The 20,554-nt window shown below is 36.7% G+C and overlaps 1 protein-coding gene across 10 annotated transcripts in view; it reads left to right on the top strand.

The window, feature by feature from the left end:
• The window catches only part of NEK10 (NIMA related kinase 10), a 297,546-nt gene that overhangs the window by 59,568 nt on the left and 217,424 nt on the right, over positions 1 to 20,554 (top strand). For 9 of the 10 annotated variants that reach the window (XR_013162877.1, XM_077129956.1, XM_077129961.1 and 6 more), the window contains 5 exons: positions 1,362 to 1,441; positions 2,189 to 2,275; positions 4,891 to 5,115; positions 8,294 to 8,433; positions 16,042 to 16,103. Coding sequence is in view for 8 of the 10 variants with exons in the window: in XM_077129956.1 (XP_076986071.1) it covers positions 1,362 to 1,441; positions 2,189 to 2,275; positions 4,891 to 5,115; positions 8,294 to 8,433; positions 16,042 to 16,103 (594 nt within the window). In the remaining 2 variants the exon portion in view is untranslated. Of the gene's footprint in view, positions 1 to 1,361; positions 1,442 to 2,188; positions 2,276 to 4,890; positions 5,116 to 8,293; positions 8,434 to 16,038; positions 16,104 to 20,554 lie in introns of those variants that run through there. The other variant, XM_077129962.1, reaches the window with a different exon arrangement.

Raw genomic sequence — 20,554 nt, forward strand, 5'->3', positions numbered from 1 at the left:
GGTCAACCTCATAAGAGGATGGTACAGTATTACTAAACATGTGGGTCAACTATTCATTCAAGGTGATGGCTTCAGTTTTAATTGAAACACGTCAATTCATCTTAGCAGGAATGTTTAAAGGGTGGTAGCCTAAAGCCAAGTTTCAATAACTTCTTGAACTTTCAGATTCCAGGAAGCCGTTTCCAACACGTATTAAAGCAAGATTGCCTAAAGTATGTTAACACATGATTCAAGGTGGTCTATGGACCAATATTTTCCATTTCAATAGCTATGTATTTTACTAACATTATCACTTAGGATTTGAACACAGTTTGTGAGTTAGTGTTAAGGTGTTAAGTGGACATGGCAATTATGAAAATGATACACCATTGACTGAAGCTTGGAAAACATTGTGTTAGAAGATGGAGAGAGGAAAGAAAGAGTGAGAGAAGAAGAAAGAAAAGGAGCAGAGAAACAAAGATAATGACAGCTTCGTTTAAACTATTTTTTTGAAAAAAATGCATCATAAAGGGAAAACAATCTACAGAACAGGAAATAAAAAGTCACCCCAGCAATTGTTCTGTAGATAGAAGTTCTGCTCTAGGACTGTGTTTGGGTATGTACTTTTTTGGTAGCCTTGAGTTCTGAAAATGCAGAGAGAAGATAAGTGAATTAATATATATGGGGGTTCAGAGAAGACAACTGGTAAGATTAAAAAAACTTCCAACTAAGTCATGTTACTGAGGACGATGCCTAGGAGCATCCGTTGATGTCCTTTAACATTTTAGAATTTTGAGAGTGTAATGGAGTGTTTAATAGCATTTACATATGTTGCTTAGTTTGTAGAAATTGACAGTTTGAACATTTTTGTAAAAAATAGTTCCATAATTTGGAAAGTGCCTTGCATAGTGCCTATCTCATTGTGAGTTCTCAATAACTGGTCATTAAACTGTGTTCTTATTAATGCCATTAAACTCTCCTTTCCTCCTTGAGGGTGGCTCAGAAGTGGCTGAACTGAGTCCCTTGAGCAGATGGAAATAGAGGGAAGGGTGACAATTGGGCTGGTCATGTATCTTGGTCTCTTTTGCTTCCTGTTCTGGGCAAGGACTGCCTCAAAGAGCTACTGAAGAGTTTTAAAGTAAGGAGGGGCTCGATACCTCTGCCCTTTAAAGAACTGGATATTTTGAATGTTTCACAAAACTCCTTTTAAAGTTAAGTCTCTATGATCTTTAAAAGGGAACATCACATTATTCAAGAGGCTTATAGTAATTACATGATTAAATCTATGCATAAACTATATATTAATAATAATAGCAGTTGTAAGCAATAAGTAAATAATAAAAATATAAAATAAATACAGTTTGTTTTATTTTATTTTTCAGACATTAGTAAATTTACTTGGTGCCCGAGATACTAATGTTCTGTTGGGTGCCCTTCTCGCTTTGGCGAGTTTAGCTGAAAGGTAAGTTTTATATTTTAATATTTTATTTTAATATACTTCCAAGTACTGCTGCAGTAGCAATTTGGGTGGGAGGGATGCAAAGTTTTTTTGTCACCTAGTTAGTTGAAACTTGTGAAAAGTATGAATGGAATAACGTTAGTATGTTAAAGAGAATCCTGGATATAAAAAAGAATCACTTTAAAATTTAAGTTGGAAAGACAAATTTCAGTTTAAAGTTGCCTTTTTCTTCTTGTTTGGAAATATTTACTCACCCTTTTTATCCAATCCTCAGTTATTTAAATTATCATAATATTTCTTCAGCAATCGAATCTCCCTAATCACTTCTCTTTGTTCTTATATGTGCATTTATTTATGACATGCAAAAAGTTTTCAAACTTTTTTTATTCTTTGAAAAAAATTCTTAGATAACCCTGTTATCTAAGATTATTTAAAATAATCCTCCATACATGTGGATTATTTTAAATAAAAGAGCTTTAAATATATTTTAGTACCAATAAACGGAGCATTGTTTTCTTTGTGAATAGATTATGGTCCCCTTTGGAGAAATGGAGTGATGTTGTCATCATACTAGTATTAAGTACATTTAAATTTAAGACATATGATATTGTGGGATGTAGGAATATGATGTGTCCCTGCCCCATGGGATGGATAGTATTTTGTCTCTTGTCCTGAGATAATATGAGAGCTGAGATATGAGGATAAGGTAAAATATATTTTTGTTGGTTCCTAATATTTTTCAATTTATAGTCCAGAATGTAGGGAGAAGATAAGTGAACTTAACATTGTAGAAAACCTGCTGATGATTTTACATGAATATGACTTGCTCTCTAAAAGGTGAGATTGCTACTAAGGGAAGAAGACAATCTATTACGTTCTACATAAGTGTTTATTATTATTTCTATTATGTCATGTTATTTACCTTGGTAACCGAAAATCGTGGATCAGTTTGACATTCCTTTTCAGTTTAAGCTTACATAAAGAAACTAAAGCAAGGAAGTGTACTTATTTAACTTTAGCCCTGTGTTACTTCTAGATCTGGGATTATAGTCTAATTATATAATTTTTATGATCACATCTTTGATATTTTTATTTAAATCCTTTAGATTGCTAAATTCTATTTCACTTAAAACAAATAAAATAAAATAGTTACTGACATTTCATGATCATCTGTTAGAACAGAATCTACAGTAAAATGGATTCATTTTACATTTGAACCATTTATTGCTCTGAAGAATTACTGTATCTTGATAGCTATTAAAGAGTTGTTTTTAAACAGAGTTGACACCTATAACATTTGATATTTAGTTGAGTAAGCCAAAATTTTCTAAAAAAGTGTGACAGATGACAGAAATCCAAAATGATGAAGCCCTTGCACCAAACTCACAGTAAATTCCTATAGAGTCTCATTCAAAGCCAATTTATCCCCCTTGTACAAACTATAAGTGTAAACTTGGTTATGTGAACTCATTCACCAGCAAACAAGGGTCCCAGCTCTGCATTAGATGTTGGACATCCAAAGATGAATAAGATGAGAATTTAGAATATTGGAGTGGGACACAGGCAAACCAGTGATTTCATTAGTGCTTGTAAGTGGTATGACAGATGGATGCTCAAATTCTCATGGTGCCCTGGGAGCTCAGGGCAGAAGCCTGAGAATTGGGGGTGGGGGGTAGGGGGCGGGGGCAGGGTCAGACCAGGTTTCCTGGGAGGAGGTGGAGTTATCTAGGCAGAGGGAGAGAGCAAGTGAAAACACACTGAGCTTTGACAGTGAGGCCCCAAAGTGTGTATAAGAGGGAAGGGGACAGTTCGGCACAGCTGTAACTAAAAGTCCAGGAGGGAAAGTGCCAGAAAACTAGTATAGCAGTTACAGACAGGTTTAAAATAAAGCTGACTTTGCTCAGCACCTTTTGCATGCCATGCCCTGGTCTGAGCATGTGTGTTAACTTGTTTGGTCCACACGATAACCCTATTATTTTCCATGTCTTGTAGGAGAGGCAGCAAGATACCTGTAGTAGGGTCATGATGGGCTCTGTGTGATAAATAGGGAGCATGGAGTTTATCGTGAATGTTATGGGGACTCTCAGAAATGTTTTAATCACAATCAGATTTAGTTTTTGGAAAGAATACTCTGATGGCAATGTGTGTGTGAGTGTATAATGTGTGTTTGTGTGTGTGTGTATATGGTGGGGGGTGACAGTAGGGGTGAGGTGGTAGAATCTACATAGAGACACACTTAGAGCAAGGAGAAAATATTAGTGTAGAAAGTTTGAGAAGGTGAAGAACACTGTTTATCAAAAAACATGGGTTCTGAATAGCAGAGCAGAAAAATTTGGAAGAGAGAGGAGCCATGGGAAGTTGGTGCAAGGGGAGAGATTAGGAAGCAGGATGAGAATGACACTATTGCAGAGGCAGATGACAAGAGGGCTTAGCTAGTTACAAGACTTACAAGAGAATCAATTTCAGCAGTTCACCAGGATATAGGGAACACTGAAGACTCTTGATTGGCAATGGCAGATTGGGGAAAGAAGGAAGGATCTAAGATGTTTCCCGGTGTTTTCTGGCTTGAAAAATAAAAAAGATTGTGGTACCATGAGTTAAATCAGGAATATCAGAGGAAGAGCAAATTTAGGAAGTAGGATAATGACTTTGATTTTAGACACAGTGGGATGAACACCTGTGAATTGTCCATGTGGCTAGACATTCTGGAGATTAGAAATGGTGCCTGGGCCAGGATTGTGATGTTAGGGTAGGGGTAGTGTTTGAAGCCACAGGAATGGATGACACCATCTGGGGAGGGTATTTAGAGTGTGGAGACTAGAAGACTGAGGATGATTCTATGAAACTGTTGTCATATTTTTTCAGAGCTCAGCTGAATCTTATGCCTGCACCATAATTATTTTTATTTTTCTCTCCAAATATTCATTGAGCACTTAACACTTATTTCTTTAATGCATATTTTGTTTTTGCTATTTTGATGAGTGTTTTGTTTATACAACCATGGAGTAAATTTCTGGGGACTAGAATAAGGCCTTTATATTTCTTTTATCTTTCGCATAATACAGGGCACTCAGTATATAGTCAATACCTAATTGCCAGACCAATGAGATTATGACAGAATGGTGGTCAACAACCTATGACTTGGAGTATAAATTTGGCCCATTGCTTGTTTTTGTAAATCAAGTTTATTGTAACACAGTCATTCCAATTCTTTAATGTATTGTCTATAGCTGTTTTTGTGTTATCTCAGCAGGGTTGAAAAATTGCAAGAGACTGTATGGCTAGCAAAGTTGAAAATATTTACTGCCTTTTACAGAAATTGTTTGATAACCTGTGACTTTGGAATGGTTAGACTCATTGTCCACGTAGTGATGATAGCTCTAGTCAAAATGTGCAACCAGCACTCTGTGTGTGCTGTGATTCTCATCTCCACCCTCCCTGTCACCTTTCAGACTAACTGCAGAGTTACTGCGCCTACTTTGTGCTGAACCTCAGGTGAAAGAGCAGGTGAAACTCTATGAGGGGATACCTGTACTCCTCAGTCTGCTCCACTCTGACCACCTGAAACTGCTCTGGAGCGTTGTCTGGATTCTGGTTCAGGTTTGTGAGGATCCTGAGACCAGTGTGGAAATCCGCATTTGGGGAGGCATCAAGCAGCTTCTTCATATTTTACAAGGGTGAGTGCTAGTGGGTTGGTGCTCACTTTGCCCTCATCATTGATGGCTGGGGACTTCTGCAGTCCCCACTGATGGCAGTTTGGGTGCATGCTCAACTCACTTCTTCCTGCTCTGGGGTTTCTTTGATCATTCCTCATTTCCAAAGCATTTACACTTGCCACAAACATGCTCTGAATCATTATCAAGGGCCTTTGTCCTTGAAGTTCTTTGGGAACTCTGTATCTTTTTCTTTGCGTAACTAGCCTCCAGTACAGCATACTGTAGTAAGCCAATTTATTTTTCAAGTTCACTTACGTAGGTTAAATGGAAATCCCCCAATCCAAAGGAGACATTTGTCTGGCTTTCCTTTTCTTAAATTAGTATTTGCACTCTGTGATCAATAATTATTATTATTGTTATTTTTCTGAAATGCTTGGGTATTTGTATGTGTGTGTGTGTCTCTGTGAGTATAGCCTCTATTTAAAGAGAAGGAAAAGCCTGTACTAAAGGAAGAGATATGAGATCTTATGTAAAATAAATTAAAATATTGGCAAATGATTGTCTATGTTCCTGATGCTAGGCCAGTTGCTCTCACTTTTCTCTCTAATCTGCATTCCGGTCTTCCAAGGTGGGTGTTATTACTGCTCTTTTAAAAGTGGAATTCCAATGAGCATAGGGAATGGGAGGTTTGTCAAAAATAGTTTCAAATTGAAATTTTATTGAAGTATGTTACATTGTGACTACTATTTTTTTTCTATTAGATATATTATGTATTGAATATAACATCTTTAGTTGCCGTCCATGGGTAGGTCTAATACCTAATATCATAATAAGCAGAATTCAGCTCTGGAGGGGCTGACTCAATATCTAACATGACTAGATATTATTAAGTTAATATTATTCAGGTTTTGTACTTGTTATATCTCTAGGGATATTGTAGAATTATGTGTTACCAAATTCATTTTTTTCTGAGGGAAAATATTCCAAAGCATATAACAACAGACCTTAGAGATATGAATAGTTGCTTTGTTAATGATTTTTATCTTTACCTAAACAAAGGAAAAATCCATATATTGTTGACAATATACTTGTTTTATGATGTCAAAAAATTTCAAATATTTTAAAGTAAGAATGAGAAATCTTTCATTGTTCACAATAATGAAAAAGCTCCATTGCCAAAGTTTTTTTTTTTTTTTTTTTGCTAAGATTTGTAGGAGGTGATGATGGTGGTAGTAGTGGAGGTTGTTGTTGGTGGTAATTTATTACTATTGGTCAATGATAACTATTACGATAGTTCTGGTTTGCCCTCTTAGAGAGCCACCATTTCTTGAATGGAATTTTGTGATAGTCAAGCAATACTTCAAAGAAAAAACCTGCCTTTTTTCCATATAGAACTGAATTATTACACGACACCACTTTTCTTCTTTTGCTTGAGCCATAACTATTCTTGATAAAAAACTGTTCTTTCAAATCTACAGAATCATTTTGCCCAGCCTGTGCCTATGGTACAATGTTAGAGAACTTTTCCCTGGGAAAATGGTATATGTCAACTCTTATTTTATGTTAAATATGTCTCACTGATCTGGGAGAATTTATTACCCCAGCTGGGTAAACAGTCTCCTTTCAAAGCTTGTGCCTGCCCCTGGTTTGCCTGGTGCTGGTACTAGGGGTGGAGGTTGCCATGTTGTCTAGCAGCTTGAATATGAACAGGCACTATTGTCTGGGCAGATTCCTGGAAACCTGTCTAAGCCCAGTCATCTGTCATTCCAAACCCATAGGCAGTTTCTGAAAGACTATATACTCTTGACTGGGTGGAGTGTACCCTAGAATTCAACTTGATTAATTTGTTATAATTATGTCAACAGATAACACTACCAATTGTGATGACCCCTAGGTCCCATATCCAGGTAACTGGGCCCAGATAACATGAGAGAGAAGACAGGGAGACTCAATTTGAGTAGATAGAATTCCAGATACAGCTGCTGCCATAAAAAAAAAAAAAAGAAAAAAAGAAAAAATATGGTACCCACATAAAACAAAAGGGAACAAAGCAGACGATAGACAGATGAAGAATCTACTGTATAAGATGTGTGAGTAAAAAGGAAAATAAATGCTTTATGTAAGCCATATGTTATACAAAACATGTTGTCTTGTACTTAAATAGCTAAAGTACAAAAAGGAAAATAGAATTAAAGAAACAGAGGACAAGCTTGGAAAAAGTTGTTTACAATGTAGAGGAAAAGTTGTTTACAATGCAGAGGAAAAATACAAAAAAATTAAAACAATTAGAAAATGAAGTTTAGGCCCACAGAAGATGGCTTTTCAACATGTGGATAATTGATCCTGAGGTTGAGAATAAACAAAAGAAATTCTTAAAAGTTCAATGATATAATAAAACAGAACTTTCCTAAAGTTAAGAAAAATAGGAATTTCAGGGAAAAAGAAAACTCAGAATGATAAAAATTGAGATGTATTCAGATGAATTGAATAAGCTTCAAAAACAAACACACAAACTACAGAGCTAGTTTATGTTTGGAGTGATGAAAACATTTTGGTAATGTAGTGGTGATGGTAGCACAATATTGGGGATATGAAAATATAACTGAACTGTGCTCATAAAATGAGTTAAAATAGGAAGTTTTGTGTTGTGTATATGTCACCACAGCAAAAAACCCAGATGAAGTAAACAAAGTTTTTTTTACTTTGGAAAGTAAACAACTTTTTCCAAGCTTGTCCTCTGTTTCTTTAATTCTATTTTCCTTCTTGTACTTTAGCTATTTAAGTACAAGGCAACATGTTTTATATAACATATGTCTTATATAAAGCATTTATTTTTCTTTTTACTCACCACATCTCATACAATAGAGTCTTCATCTGTCACCCTCTCTCTATGAGAATGCAGCCATGTGGAGCAGTGGGGACAAGGGTAGTTAATTCCATAAATGGTGCTAGGTCAGTTCAGTAATATGAGAAAAAAAATGAAAATGATTCCTGTCTCACATCATAGACAAAAAACATTCTAGGTGGATTGAAAAGTGAAACAATAGAGATAACAGGAGAAAACTCTAAGCCTGGGAATTTTCTTAAACTGGTGGTGATGGGGGTGTGTGTGTGTATGGATTTCTTAAACAAGATATAGAAAACACTGACCCTTAAATAAAATTGATAAATTGGTCTACTCATTAACTTTTCTTTTCAGAGATAGAAATTTTGTTTCTGACCGTTCTTCCATCGGAAGCCTGTCTAGTGCAAATGCAGCAGGCCGCATCCAGCAGCTCCATTTGTTGGAAGATTTAAGCCCTCGGGAAATACAAGAAAATACTTTCTCTCTTCAAGCAGGTATTTAAGTTATAGTGTCATGTTTTATTATATGATACTATATGATTTATTGTGTAATACTAGTCACTGCTATAAATAAGTATGATCACATTATTTAGATGCAATTTATGAGTTTTAAAAAATATAAAGTTAAGTCCATGTGGATTCCAGAAATCTCTTGGTGCTAGTGTTGAACTTGCAGGGTAGTGATACAACAAACTTTGCTCTCCCTTCCATGTTCTGAACTCACTGAGGAATAAACATAGAACTGAAGATATAAAGAATGCAAAATATCAACTTTATTGCTGGTAAAGCTGGGTTAGAAACTATAGCTTGACCTGTGGCCAGAATCAGACTTCCTATTATTTTTTGGATCTCAGGGTGCAAGTACCTTCTTCACATCTAGTGAGTCTGAAAAGAGAAGACAAAGAAAGATGACAGAAATGTGAGCTATTTCTACAAGGCTATTGGAATACTGCTGTATGGACACTTTTTGGCAGGGCCACCTCACACAGTCAGGTGGCTTGTGACCTTCTCAGGGGCACCTAGTCTTCAGGACCCATGAGGTTATTTTAGGTGTGTTGCCTGCAGTGCCACAGCGGAGCACAAAGAAGATGTTTGGGAGTGGCAGGAGGGCAGGAGACCCTAAGAGGAAAAGAGCATATGAGGCAGAGGGAGGGAAAGGGGCAGGAGAGGGCAGACTTTCTTTGCTCCCTGCTTTTTCCTCCTGAAGAATGGAGATGTTTCTTCACTGAAGTTGAATTTCTGGTTCTGCTTACAGTGAAGGGCCTCTGTCTCAATACAAGGGCTTGTCCCTTTCCTGTTTGAAGGTTCCCCAGGAAGTCTGACCTGGCTGAGTCTCAGTGTTCATAGTATTTCTAGTATTTCTCTGTCTCAGAGAGTGTGGGTGAGATCCTTGTTTATAGAAATCAGAAGAGCAGTTCCTTATGTGCAAGTTTTAGGTTTTCCAGTCCTTGGTGGCTGAAAATATACTATATTTTGATCTGGGTGGTGGTGATATATAGATTTATAATATTATATTTAGCTGTACACTTAATACATGTTCACTTATATAGCTTCCTGTGTATAGTTTATACCTCAACTTAAAAAAAAGGAAAAATAAATAAATATTAGAAACGTAATGGGTTAGGAGTAGGGTCTGAGTTTTGGCTCCACCTACTTTGATGACCATATGGCTTTGGGAAATTCCCTTAAAGTCTCCAAACCTAAGTTTTGCTCAGATAAGATAATGATAATAATAATCACAGTATCACTGTTACAGGGTTATTGTGATAATTATGTGAGGGTGTATGTAAAGTCCTTAGCATTGTACCCTGCCCACAGTAAGGGCCCCCCAAAATAGTATTATCCTTTTTAGGTGCTCTTTGCTATAGGTTACAGCATACAGTGGGGAGTACAATGAACATTTTGGTGCCAAATGCTACCAGAGGCTGCCATGATGGCTGTGGGGAAACAGGGTATACTGTGAAGGGCATGGGATTGAGTGAGGTCAGACACCTCTCCCCTTCCACTTACTAGCTGTGTGACCCAATCTGTTAACTCCTCTGTTAACCATGAACCTTTGTTCTCCTGCACACAGTCAGTGCTAGATAAAAGGCTGTTGTGGAGGGACTTCCAGGGAAGATGGCAGAATAGGGGGGCCCAGGACTGTCTTCCCCCCAAAACAACATTTAAATAGGCAGAAACTGTCTGACATAAGTATTTTGAAACTGCAGAGGTCAGAAGAATACTGTATAGCATCTAGGGATAAGCAGGAGGAAAAGGCTGATAAATTAAGGTAAAGAACTCTAAATTGCTCTCTCTGCATGGCATCTCCTGGTGCCCTTTCCCCACACTCATGGCAAGCCACTGAGAGGTCCAGCTCCTGACTGGTTACTGTTGACCAAAAAGGACTTAAAATCCTCTTCCTCAACAGCAGGATTGTGCATGGAGGATAACTGAGCACAGCTTTTGATTAGTGAACATGGATCACTTAGTCCTAGCTCTTCTGGGCAGCCATTGTTTCAATACTCCTGGGACGTGGGTGGAGGCAGTAGTGATTTAAAGATGCAGGACTTCCTCAGGACTGCAGGGCGTGGTTAGCAGAAGGGCTGCATTTGCTGGGCAGGCCAGGAAAGCTCAGCTTTGGGAAACTGTTGGAGAAGTTGGTGCCTTTCCTGACCCCTTCTACAGGGCACTTTGAAGCTGGTCTGCTGCCCCCTTTGTGGGTCCATGGCCTTGTTTTGGCTAGGGAAGACCAAATTGGGAAAATCCTCCCTGGGGTGACCCACCTCCCAGAATATGCCTTCCAGGCAAAAGCAGCATGAGACAACACGATGAGTGCAAAAAATTGTAGAGATAGGCAGTCTGGGATAAAGGCCTGCTTGTTTCAGATACCTGGGAGAGGGAGGTTTGTTCCCTGGGAAACAGAACAACCAAACTACTGTAATCAGGGGAACTCCAAAACAGCTGAAAAAACAAAAGCCTCTCAGAACAAGACAGGCCTAGTAAGACACAGAAAACCCTGCACAGTGCATTTACCTTCTTGATAGGAAGGCTGGAGTTCAAGAAAATATTTCTCTTATCTCGTGCTGGTTATAAAACTAAGAAACAGACATCCCAGGGAGTAGATCCCAGAGTTAACTTTTTTTTTTTTAGGTTATATCTTTTTTTTAATGCAATTTTATTGAGATTCACATATCATATAATCATCCAAATTGTACAGTAGTTCACAGTGTCCTATAGCTGTGCATTCATCATCACAATCGATTTTTGAACATTTTCATTACTGATATTATTCTTATACTTCTTCAATTCTGGATTTATAGAGTCCCTTCCCAGTCCATATGCTCCTCCAGATTTCTGAACAATTCAGCATTGTTCGTTTTTAACACAGAATCTCAAAGGAGAGATTATCAGTAGCTGTTTACGTCACCATGTTGATGTCGTCACTCCCAGAGTTAACATTTTAAAATATTAAAATGTACAATATGCAGCAAAAGAGTATAAGATAAATAAAGAAACAGGAAATGATGGCTCATCCAAAGGAAGAGGCTAAAAATACAGAAAACACCAATGAAGAAAATGAGAATGTGGATGTACCAAACAAAGCCATTTATAAAATAATCTTAAAAATGCTTAAGGAGATGAAGGAAAGAACAGAGAAAGAACTACAGGATATCAGGAAAACAAAAATGAGCTATATGACAGTCCAGATAAAGAGATAGAAATTTTAAAAAGAAACCAAAAAGAGCTACTGGAGTTGAAGACCAAAATAACTGAAATGAAAATGTCCAAGAGGGTTTCAAGGGCAAATTGGAGATGGCAGAAGAAACAGTCAGTGAATTTAAAGACAAGACACTTGAAATGAGTCAGGCTGAGGAGCAGAAAGAAAAAAAATCTTAAATACTAAAAGCAAAAATAACCTAATGGGACACCATCAGGCATACCAATATACGCATTATGGGAGTTCAGAAGTGAGGAGAAAGAAAGGGGCAGAAGGAATAGTTCAAGAAATAAATGACAGACAGCTTCCCAAACTTAGCATAGAACATGAATATGCACATCCAAGAAGCTCAGAGAACACCAAATAGGATAAACACAAAGGAAAATACACTAGCATATATCATGCAGAGGACAGGAAGTAGTTCTGAAAGTTGCAAGAGCAATTTGTTACATAAAAGGCAGTCTCATTAGACCCATGGAAGCAAGAAGGCAATGAGATGAAATACTTCAAGTACTGAAGAAATACAATGGTTAGCTAAGAATTTTGTATCTGACAAGACACTCTGTGAAAAATGAAAGAAAGAATAAGATATTCTCAGATAATCAAAAGCTGAGAGGGTACATCCCACAAGATCTGCTCTTCAAGCCAGGCTAAAAGGAGTTCTTCAGATTGAAAGGAAAGAACACTAGACAATGGTTCAAAGCAACATAAAGAAATAAAGACCTGCAATAAAGGTAACCATTTGGGTAATTATAAATGCCAGGATTATTGTATTGTGTTTATTGCTATGTAACTTCACTTCTTATTTCATCCAGCTGCTAAAATTCAAATGCATAAAAATTAATGCTAATTCTAAATTTGTGGCCATACAATATACAAAAATATGTGGTAATAAGTACAAAAAATGGCGGGGGCAGGGCAGAGGGGTGTAGGAAAAGTTATATGCTATTGAAGTTAAGTTGATATCAAACCATATATAAATTTTACATCTTTAGGATGTAAAATTTTAATCCTATGGTTACTATAAGGAAAACAGATGAAAAACATATAGAGATAGAAATGAGAAGGTACTCAGTATGGGAACACAAGAAAGCAAATAAATATAAAAGTAGGCTTTAATAGAAGTGAGTAACAAAAAAGGTTTGACACTTACAAAGGCTAAATAGAGCTAAATGGCAGGAAAAAAGTCCTGTATTATCAGTAGTGACTTTAAATGTAAATGTGTTAAACTCTCCAATCAAAAGACAGAGATTGGCAGAACAGACCTTCCTCAACATGATAAAAGGCACATATGAAAAGCCTACAGCTAATATCCTCCTGTTCTAGTTTTCTAGCTGCTGGAATGCAACACACTAGAGACAGATTGGCTTTTAATAAAAGGGTATTTATTTAATTAGTTCTTCAGAGGAAAGGCAGCTAACTTTCATCTGAGGTTCTTTATTATGTGGGAAGGCACAGGATGATCTCTGCTGGCCTTCTCTCCAGGCCTCTGGGTTCCAACAGCTTTCCCTGGGGTGACTTCTTTCTGCATCTCCAAAGGCCTGCGCTGAGCTGTGAGTGCTGAGATGAGGTATGCTGAGCTGCTTGGGCTGTGCTATGTTGACCTCTCTCATTTAAGCACCAGCCAATTAAATCAAACACCATTCATTGCAGCAGGCATGGCTCCTATCCAACTGCAGATGTAATCAGCAACAGCTGAGGTTCACGTATCATTGGCTCATGTCTACAGCAACATAACTAGGCACCTTCACCTGGCCAACTTGACAACTGAATCTAACTACCACACCTCCTTAATGGCAGAAGAATGAAAGCTTTCCCTCTAAGATCAGGAATGGGAGAAAGATAACCACTGTCACTACTGCTATTCAATATTGTACTGCAAGTTCTTACCAGAGCAATTAGGCAAGAAAGAGAAATAAAAGGCATCTACATTGGAAAGGAAGAAGTAACGTTTTCCCTGTTTGCAGATGACAGGCAATGTAAACAGAAAATCCTGAGAAATCCACAATAAAATTCTTGCAACTAATAAACGAATTTACCAAAGTGGTGGGGTACAAGAACAACAATCAAAGACCAGTAGCTTCCCTGTGTCTGCCCATGCAAAAAAAAAAAAGGAAAAGGAAAAGAAAAAGACCACACTAGCATTTCTATACAGAAACAGTGAACAATGAAAGAAGAAACCAAGAAAAAAAAAATTCCATTCACAATAGTAATTAACAGAATCAAATATCTAGTGATAAATATAACCAAGAATGTAAAGGACTTTTGTACACAGAAAACTAAAATGCATTGCTAAAAGAAATTAAAGAAGACCTAAATAAGTGGAAGGACATTGTGTTCATGGACTAGAAGATGAAATATTGTTATGCTATCAATACTACCCAAAGTAATTTATAGATTCAATGCAATCCCAATAAATTTCCACCAGCGAAAGCCAATCATCAAATTTATAATGAAGTAAAACAGGTCCCAAATAGCCAAAGCCATCTTGAAAAAGACTGAAGTTGGAGGACTAACATTTCCAGAGTTTAAAACTTATTGTAAAGAAACAGTAATCAAAACAGCATGGTAGTAGCACAAGAACAGAAGTATAGACCAATGGAATTGAATTGAGAACTCAGAAATCAACCCTCACATTTGTGGCCAGCTGGTTTTTGACAAGGAAGCCAAGGCCACCTAATTGGTAAATAATAGTCTTTTCAACAAATAGTGCTGGGGAAACTAGATCTCCATTTACAAAAAAAAAAAAAAAAGAGAAGTATTCCTATCACACACTATATATAAAAATCAACTCAAGATGGATCAAAGACCTACATGTAAGAGCCAGAACCATAAAACTCCTAGAAGAAAATGTAGGGATGCATCTTCAGGACCTAGTGTTAGGCAATGGTTTCTTAGACTTTATACCCAAAATACAAGCAACAAAAGAAAACTGGATAATGTGTCCTCATCAAAATAAAACACTTTCTTTTCCTCAAAGGACTGTATCATGAATGTAAAAAGACAGCCTACACAATGGGAGGAAATATTTGGAAACCACATTTTCTGATAAAGGATTAATAAACAGTATATATAAAGAAATCTTTCAACCTAACAACAAAAATGGGCAAAAAACTCAAACAGACATCTCTCCAAAGAAGATATACAAAAGGCCGGAAAGCCCATGAAAAGATGCTTAACATCATTCATTTGTGAAATGTGAATCAAAATCACAATGAGAGATCATTTCACACAGATTAGAATGGCTGCTATTAAAAAAATGGAAAATATTAAGTATTGGAGAGGGTGTGGAGAAATGGGAACACTCATTCACTGCTGGTTGGCAATGTCAAAAGGTGCAGCCGCTATGGAAGACAGTTTGGTGTTTCCTCAGAAAGGTAAGTGTAGAACTACCATATGACCTGGCAATCCCATGACTAGGTACATACTCAAAATAATTGAAAGCAGGGACTTGAACAGGTATTTACACACTAATATTCATAGTGGCATTATTCACAATTGCCAAAATATAGAAGCAACCCAAGTGTCCATCAATCACGGATAAATAAAATGTGGTATATACATGCAATGGAATATTATTCAGCTATAAAAAGGAATAAAACCCTGATATATATGATAATATGCATGAATCTTGAAGAAAACACATTGAGTGAAATAAGCCAGACACAAAAGGACAAATAGTGTATGACCACACTGTTTTGAAACAATTATAATAAGCAAATGTATAGAGTCAGAATCTAGAATATAGGTCAGTAGGGGACATGTTGGAGATAAAGAATGGTAAGTTAAGGCTACATGTGCAGGATTCCTATTTAGAATGACAGAAATGATTTGCTAATGGATGGTGGTGATGTAGCAGAACATTGTCAATGCAGTTAACAGCACTGAAATATATCCGAATATGATTAAAAGGGGGAAGTGTTAGATTGTACATATGACAACAGAATAAACAATTTAAAAAAATCAGTGGAACCACACAACACAAATAGTAAACCTTAAGTTAAACCATGGTCTTTTATTAATAGTACAGATATAAAGATGTACTATCATCAGTTGTAACAAACGTTCTACATCAATGCAAGGTATTGATGGTGGGGTGGTATATGGGAATCCTATATTTTATGCATAATTATTCTGTAAACCCACAACTTCTCTAATAAAGAAATAATTAACAAAATTTTGCTGTGGAGGGTTGCTGTACTTGAGTTACATGAGGGCTAGAGTTAGACTTTGTTAAGACTCAGTTCTCCTTCTTCCAAAGCTGTGCCAAGCAGGAAAATCAGTGTTTTTGAGAAGTGTCTTTGGTGATGAAATTCTCTGTGGAGTTAAAAAGTATTGATGTAAAACTAAAAGCACAGTTACAATGATGATGTACAATATACGTTTGTTTGTTTTCATTCCAGCGTGCTGTGCTGCCCTCACTGAACTGGTGCTCAACGACACCAACGCCCACCAGGTAGTTCAGGTGAGAATGCTCCTTCTTGAAAAGGTAGAACATCTTCTCCAACCTGGGTCCCCACTACCATGTCACTGCTAACCCTACTTATGGTACAGTTTGTATCACAGAACTGTGTGTTTTGGGCATCCCATCATATGATTTTTGAAATCATATGATTTTAATATGTTGTTTATCTGTAGAATTTTATTTTGTTTATTCTCAGTCCTTCTTTAAATCAGCATAAAAAGAACTAGTGGTTAATTGATGTTGACCCTTGAATAGTCATAGTCATAAAATAAAATGTTTATTACACAAAGCAAAATTCACTAATCAATCTTAATTGATATATTATTGATTATTGACACACATAACTATGTGTGTATATATATGTGTGTATTTATGTCTCTATCTATATATCTATGCATACAAGCCTTGAATGGGTTTCTGTTACAAAAGTTACTACCTATTTATTGAATTTTCAGAGGATACCCTTTTCTTTTCATTTCTGGCCAGTGCAATATATCCAACTTCAAGTTCAGATATATAAATATATCAAAGTTAGTAATGGATGAGCTCACTAACCATTAGAGCCCCTAATGTAAGCTCAGCAAATCAGAAGGTAGTTGGTGGAGAAGGATATTTGGAGTTGGCCAGATTGAGGTTCTATTACTTGCATTACTACTTGCTATCCTGGCACCTGAATAATAACCTCTAAATTTTGGTTTGCTCTTCTGTAAAACAGGGAAATTCTACAGTAATCCACAGAATAGCTATACGGATTAAATGCAGTAAGGTATTTAATTAAAACTCTGCAATTTTAACATATAAATTAAATCTCTTTACAGTTAAAACAAATGCCTTCACAGGTAGAGTTCAGTAGACTATACATTTAATAGTTAATAGAAAATTATCAGTGTTTTAGTTTCCTAACTACTAAAACAAATACCATACACTGGGTTGGCTTAACAACAGGAATTTATTGGCTCATAGTTTCAGAGACTAGAAGGCTTGCTTCCTCCCAGGGTTGGTATCTTCTGGCTGGCTGGCAATCCTTAGGACTCCTTGGCTTTTCTATCATATGGTAGTATATCTGGCAGCATCTTCTCCTTTCTGTTCTGGAGTCTGTTGATTAACTTCTGCTGCTTCGTGAGGCTTCCACTTTCTTGTCCAATTTCCTTTGCTTATAAGGACTTTATCCTTATGGAATTTAGGCCCAACCTCATTCAGTTTGATCACACCATAACTAATAACATCTTCAAAGTATCTACTGACAAATGGGTTTAGACCCACAGAACCGGGGATTGGGACCCGGACATGCCTTTTATGGGGGACATGATTCAATCTCTAACAGTCTGCTCTCTGGACTGCCCCAAAACATGAAAACATGTTCTTCCATATAAAAAAACACATTCATTCTATTACAACATCCCAAAAGCCTAAAGTCATTTCAGCAATAATGCTAAGAATGAAGTCTCATCAAAATCATGTGTGTGTGGTCCATCCTGGGGCATCTGTCTGATGGACCTGTAAAACCTAGAAAACAAGTTATCTGCTTCCAATATACAATGGTGGGACAGGCATAGGATAAACATTCCCATTCCAGAAGGAAGAAATTGGAAGGAAACAGGGATCATGGATGCCAAACAAGTCTATAACCCAGCAGGTCAAACTCCATCAGATTTCATGTTTTGAGAGACATCACTGGAATGATACCTTGTTCTCTGGGCCTTCTAGAGTAGCAGCCCCACCCTTTCCACATGCTTATATTACAGTCCTGCTCTTCCTGAACACTGAGATGAAGCTGCATTGGAATGGCAGCCAGGAAACCAGCCCAACTCTCTCCAATCATTGTGGTGGCAGCACTCTCCCTAAACAAGAACTCATAAGATCTGTCCCCTCCAAGCTTCAGAGCAGATGGTCCACCCCTTTGAAGTCAGAGGCAGACCAACCCTTTCCACACACATGGGAGGGCCCACTCTCTTGGCCTAAGAAGATCTTTTTGGTCTAGACCTTTGCTTCCATGGTTCTGCCCTTGAGGTAATTTCTTTTAGTTTGTCCCTTTTCTGTCCATTTCAGTCCAGGCTGGCAGTAGTTCTGCTCATATAAATTTTGCAAAAACCTGGTTGGCTTTATGTGCAGTTACAATGCACACACATCAGACAGTAGAACTTTCCAAAGATCCTTCCTGGAAAACTGCATTTCAAATCTTGACTTCCACTGATATAGCTGACTAGACCCATGTTCAGCCACATCCTCATTGCAATGGGTTGTACAGTTAAACCCTCATATGGAATCCTGTCCTTTGGACACATTTCCCAAAAGGTCTCTGATAGAGCCACATTTGGTCCTGCTCTCAGAGCATCCAACTTTGATAGGTTGAGAATTTTCCAAATTAGTTGCTGGCTTCTTTGTGCTTAAAAGTTCATCTCTTTCCTCTCTCATTTTATTATTAGCTGCAAGGAGAGACCAGGCTGAAGCTTCCACATTCAGCTTGGAAATCTCCTCAGCTAAATAATAAAGTTTATTACTTTCAAATTCTGCCTTCCATCTGACTCTGAATACAATTTTGCCAGGTTCTCTGCCATGTTATAACAAAGATCATCTTTCCTCCAGTTTCCAAAAACACATTCATCTTTTTCTTCTAAGCCTTCAGTGGAAGTATCTTTAAGATCCATATTCCTAGCAATAATCTCTTCAAAGCAATCTAAGCTTTTTCTATCAAGTACCTCCCAATTCTTTCAGCCTCTACCAATTACCCAATTCTAAAGCCATTTCCACATTTTTAGATATTATTCACAGCATCACCCCTACTTTCTGAAACCAAAAAGTATTTTAGTTTCCTAGCTGGTAAAACAAATACCATACAATGGGTTGGATTAATAGGAATTTATTGGCTCACAGTTTCAGAGGATTGAAGTCTTGCTTCCTTCCAGGATTGGTATCTCCTGGCTGGTCAGTAATCCTTGGGGTTCTTTGGCTTTTCTGTCACATAGCAATATACCTGGTGGTATCTTCTTCTGTTGACTTGCAGCTTCTTGCTTCTCCCATGGCTTCTCCCTCTGTGTTCACTTTCCTTTGCTTATAAGAACTTCAGCCATATCGGATTAAAGCCCACTCTCATTCAGTTTGGGCACAGCTTGACTAGTAACATCTTCAATCCTATTTACAAATAGATTCACACTCACAGGACCCGGAGTTGAGATCTGAACATGCCTTTTCTGGGGGCCATAATTCAGTCTCCAACAAACAATAAATTGACATTAAAATTTTTTATTTATTCTTGTATATATGCATATTTGTTTGAGGTTAAGTCTAGAAGAATGTTAACTGTGTTTTCATGGATAACTTTATTTTTCTTTTTTAAATCTGTTGTTGTTTCCTGTATTTTTTCTTTTATTTTCCTTTTTACTTTATGATTGGTTTATAGACAGTCTTTAATTACCTCTCATAAAGGGAGAAATTATATTCCATAGTTAGGTATTTAAAATGCAAAGACTAAAGATGTTTATTTGGAGTCCTTCATTCTGTCCTTTTTTTTAAGTCATGGAATATTTTATTTATGATTTTGTACATATATTCATGATGAAATTAGGTTGCTGTTTTTCTTTTGGTGATTTTTCAAGTTTTGCATTAGTGTTGTTATGGTTTCATATAGTTAATTGAAAAGTTTATATTAGCTTCTTATACTTTGAATTAGTTGAAATAGCATTGGATATAATTCATTCAAAGAACGATTTGGTTTGAACACTTAATATGGAGGAAACTCCTTGACAACTTTTATCATTTTCTATCATGGTTAATGATCTTTTTGCCTCTTCTACCTTTTCTTGAACATTTTGGTGATTTATATTTTCTAGTAAGTTAAGCATTTATCAATGAACTATATGTTATAAGGCATATAGTTACATCAAGTTTCACTGGAATTATTGCACTCATTCCCACATCCGTGCATGTATCTTGTTTTGCATACATAATAGTGTACATTTTTTGTGTTTTGATTTTATCTTTTTTAGTACTTCCAGGGTCACATCCATTTCTTTGCTCTTTTTTTATTAATTAAATAAATTAACAAACAAATATCATTCCATTCTACATATATAATCAGTAATTCTTAATATCGTCACATAGTTGCACATTCATCATTTCTTAGAACATTTGCATCGATTTAGAAAAAGAAATAAAAAGACAACAGAAAAAGAAATAAAACGATAACAGAAAAAAAATATTATACATACCATACCCCTTACCCCTTGCTTTCATTTATCACTAGCATTTCAAACTAAATTTATTTTAACATTTGTTCCCCCTATTATTTATTTTTATTCCATTTGTTCTACTTGTCTGTTGATATGGTAGATAAAAGGAGCATCAGACACAAGGTTTTCACAATCACACAGTCACATTGTGAAAGCTATATCATTGTTCAATCATCATCAAGAAACACGGCTACTGGAACACAGCTCTACATTTTCAAGCTG

Source organism: Tamandua tetradactyla, chromosome 15, assembly GCF_023851605.1.
Source record: "Tamandua tetradactyla isolate mTamTet1 chromosome 15, mTamTet1.pri, whole genome shotgun sequence".
Lineage (NCBI taxonomy): Eukaryota > Metazoa > Chordata > Mammalia > Pilosa > Myrmecophagidae > Tamandua > Tamandua tetradactyla.